Below are 4049 nucleotides of genomic sequence, written 5' to 3'. Positions count from 1 at the left end.
TTTCATCTTCACAGTCGTCTTGATTGAGATGATCTTTGAAGCCGTCGACGCCTTCAGAAGCCTCCTGTTCCATGCCTTCAATGTCTCCAAGTGCTTTCGAAGGCTCCGTGAGGAGTCTATCGAAGAAAGAAGAATCGTGTTGGAGCCGAAATCACGATTCCTTGGAGTTCCCAAAGCTCAGCGGCTTTTTCTATCTCTAGCATTTTTAACAGGTTGCAAGAAGGGTAACCACTAACCATGTTTGCACTTGGTCAAGTTAACTTTTTTGTGAACAATTTATTGGCTCTGATCCGTCCTGGATCAGTGTTATCTTTTGTAAATGGAATTAATATTATCCAAAACCTTGGATACTTTATTGGAGGAAATGCGATGGCTCTCATTCTGGGAGGGCTTCTTGGACATGTACAGACAAAGTACTTGAAGGAAAAGAAAACCAACCGAAATTGCCGAGACACCATCGCCCGACTGGAAGACGACGTTTTTTTCTCAACGGAGATGATATCCCTTCTCAAGGAGGAAAACTCTAGCCTCGTTCATGAAATTGACGCGGTCAACAACAAGGAAGCAGATCTTATCAAGAGGAATGACGATCTAGAGAACGAGTTGAAAATGAGAATGGCAGAGTATGAGGACGCGCTAATCCGGAAAGGAAAGGAACAAGACAATCTGAAGGACCAACTCGCAGAGAAAGACAGAGAGTGTGAGAGGAACCGAAACAAACTGGAAGAAATGGAGAGTCAAGCTTCGGACAACGATTTTTATTGTGGTTACCTGGAAGGGAAAGTCAAGGCTCATGAAGCGGAAAGGAAGACATTGAAGCAGGTGACCAAACAACTCGAAGAGAAGCTGCGAGCCTCACAGCAAGAATTGTCTGCTCTTGCAAAACACCGTGATCTCGAAAAAAATCATGGAAATGAGGCTCAGAAGAAGGCCCGCATCCTGGAAGATAGAGTTCAGCAGCTTCAACGAGAAAATGAGAAATTGAAGGAGAAATTAGCCAAGAGTGAGCGGGAAGCGGCCTCAGTGAAGAATTTAGGAGGAAATAAAAAGAACAGAATTAACGCTCTGGTTGCAGAGAACAAGGCTCTCAAAGACAGGATCGCTAAACGATTAGATCAAAATGGAATCATCCAGAGCGAAAGAGCTGAAAGGAAGAAACTAGAGACTGAGTTGAATCAAGTCAAAGGAAATCTGAAAGAGGCGGAAGATACCTTGAGTCAGGTACAAGAACGGCTTAAAGAGGCTGAGGCAAAAAGTACACAGGTAGAAATTCATCGGCGAAAAGTACTGGAGGCAGAAGCTGATCGCTGTATTGAGATGGAAGATTTTCCGACAGCAATAGTTTTCCTAGGAATTATAACAAAGGACTATGATAATGTGTTGGATTGTCGTGTTAAGGAGTTAAGATGCCACACGGCTCTAGGAATGGTGGAAGAGGCCCAAAAAATACTGGACAATTTACCTGCCGAGTATCAAGATGACTGTGATGTTCTGGTGGAGTCTGCCCTACTTTGTGCCTTTGATGCTGAGTTAGAAAAAGCTGAAATGGTTTTGACTCAGGTTCTAGACCGGTGTCCTAACCACGAAAGGGCACTCAAGGGAAGAGAGTTTCTGGAGCAGCGGGCGATATGGTACTCTATTCCATTGATGATAGACGAATGTGAATTCGATGCTATTTTGGAAAGGATTACACACGCCCAGTCTCTGGAATCCTTTTTCCCGCAGATACGTGTTGACTTGGCCAGAATGAAAGGGAACGTCTTCTGCAAGCTTGGAAGGCTGCAAGAAGCGTGTGACTGTTTCCTCGCTGTACTGGATAAGGACGAAGATCAAGATGACTGTAGGTTAAGACTGGCATTGTGTCTCTTGCTGCTGGGCAGACACGGTGAAGCTACGGTCCATCTTGAGAAACTAGATGAAGATCAAGAAGATGTGGAAGCTTTGATCGAAGCTGCCGAAACCCTGGAAAGAATGGAACATCATGGCTGCCCCTACGACATCCTAGGCGTTGCAGAGGATGCTACTTTGGATAAGGAAATAAGAAAGGGCCCCTACAGGAAGCTGGACCCTCAAGAGCCACGCCCTGACAAGTTACCAACGCGGTCTCAGCGGCTAGATGCGAGGAATAAAAAAGGTGAAGGAAGTCATGCAAAGGATCAACTACGCTAACGACATCCTACGTGACGCTGATGAAAGAGAGGAATACAACACTCTCAGGGACTTCGTCAAGGACGTCGCGGATAAGCTGTTCGAAGATCCCAAGTTTCCCGATGAATCCGATGATGAAGAAGATGATGAGTCAGAACTGTCTGAGGAGGAGGAAGAATGTGATGAAGAGGAACTGTCTGAGGAAGAGGAAGAATGTGATGAAGAGGACGAAGAGGAAGAATGTGATGAAGAGGAAGAATGTGATGAGGAATGATGAACCTTGAGGGACGAAGAGGAAGAATGTGATGAGGAGGATGAAGAGGACGAGGAGGAAGAATAATAGGACGAAGAGGAAAAATGGCTTAAGGAGAACGAAATGGAAAGGAGGAAAATTAAAGGAAGCAACAGGAGAAACAGCACCCAACACTGAATGAAGAAGGATTTTGCCTGGTTGCGAGCTGATGCTGCTGCGTCGTATTCCGGAGGCGTTGCGATCTGTTTGGTCCATACTATGGGGTTGGCTTCGGGATGGGTGTTCGTCTGCTGTAACCGGGTCCCCCCACCCGGGTCCAGCAAACGGGAGGTCCCCCCACCTCCCATACACCCATCCGTCAGGCAACCTCATTGACTGGGCCAAAGAGATCAAAACGTCCCTTGGAATGCAACGGAACAGCACCAACAAACGACCAGTCGGAATTCACCTGTGTACTTTTGCAACTCAACATCGGAAACTGCTTAAAAATAAGTAGATAGTGAATATAATCATGGAGACGAAAAACGTGAGTCAGAAATGTTTCAACACCCATCCCTCTCTCTCTCTCTCTCTCTCTCTCTCTCTCTCTCTCTCTCTCTCTCCCCCCTTCTTTCTTCCTTCCTTTCTGTATCTCTTTCTCTGTCTCTTTCTCTCTCTCCTTCTCTCTTTGAGAGGTAGGAAGAGGAGAAGGGGCACGGGCAGGAAGGGAGGTCCCACCCCTTCCTTCCATTCCCTTTGCTTCTTTTCCTCTCTTCCTCTCTCTCCTCTCTCTCTCGTCTCTTCCTCTCTCTCTCCTCTACTTCTTTCTCCTTTCTCTGTCTCTTTCTCTCTCTCCTCCCTCTGAGAGAAGTAAGGAGAGGATGGGGACAGGGCAGAAGGGAGCCCACCCCTCCCTTCCATCACCTTTGCTATCTTTTCCTCCTTCTTTCTTCTTCTCTCTTCTTTCTCCTTCTTTCTTCCTTTCTCTGGGGTTCCACTCTTTCCTCTCCAATCTCCTTCTCTCTTTGAGAGGTAGGAAGAGGAGAGGGGCACAGGGCAGGAAGGGAGGGGGTCCCACCCCTTCCCCTTCCATTCCTTTGTTTCTTTTCCTTCTACTCTCTCTCTCTCTTCTTTTCTTTCTTTCTCTTTCTCTCTCTCTCTCTCCCTTCTCTCTTTGAGAATTAGGCTAAGAGGAAGAAGGGGCACAGGGCAGGAAGGGAGGGCCCACCCCTCCCTTCCATTCCCTTTGGCTTCTTTTCCTCCTCTCTCGCTCTCTCTCTCCTCTTCTTTCTTTCCCTTATTTCTCTGGTCTCTTTCTCTCTCTCCTTCTCTCTGGTAGAGAAGTAGGAAGAGGAGAAGGGGTAACAGGGGCGAAGGGAAGGGAGGTCCCCACCCCTCCCTTCCTCCCTTTGCTTTCTTTTCCTTCTCTCTCTCTCCTAATTCTTTCTCCTTCTCCTGTCTTTCTTTCTCTTCTCCTTCCCTCCTCCTTTTGAGAGGTAGAAAGAGGAGAAGGGGGGGGCCCAACAGGGCAGGAAGGGAGGTTCCCACCCCTCCCTTCCATTCCTTTGTTTTCCTTTTCCTATCCTCTCTCCTCTCGTTCTTCTTCCTTTCTCTGTCTCTTTCCTCTCTCCCTTCTCTCTAGAGAGGTAGGGAAGAGGAGAAGGGGCAC

At 47.3% G+C, this 4049-nt stretch overlaps 1 protein-coding gene across 1 annotated transcript; it reads left to right on the top strand.

Annotated features, from left to right (window-relative positions):
• Positions 1-495: 495 nt before the first annotated feature.
• LOC135223169 (WD repeat-containing protein 87-like) lies at positions 496-2422 on the top strand. Its single transcript, XM_064261674.1, has 2 exons — positions 496-2090; positions 2218-2422. Exons 1-2 carry the CDS (start codon positions 496-498, stop codon positions 2420-2422), a joined length of 1800 nt encoding a protein of 599 aa, XP_064117744.1.
• The last annotated feature ends 1627 nt before the right edge of the window (positions 2423-4049 follow it).

This window comes from Macrobrachium nipponense, chromosome 8 (assembly GCF_015104395.2).
Source record: "Macrobrachium nipponense isolate FS-2020 chromosome 8, ASM1510439v2, whole genome shotgun sequence".
Lineage (NCBI taxonomy): Eukaryota > Metazoa > Arthropoda > Malacostraca > Decapoda > Palaemonidae > Macrobrachium > Macrobrachium nipponense.
This window is presented reverse-complemented; position numbering and strand designations above follow the sequence as displayed.

What these genes read in the sequence shown, in the direction of transcription:
- LOC135223169 (XM_064261674.1), top strand. Translation starts at nt 496, where the DNA reads ATGATATCCCTTCTCAAGGAGGAAAACTCTAGCCTCGTTCATGAAATT. An exon ending in CAAGAGCCACGCCCTGACAA is followed by an intron (nt 2,091 to 2,217) that starts GTTACCAACGCG and finishes CAACACTCTCAG; the next exon opens with GGACTTCGTCAAGGACGTCG.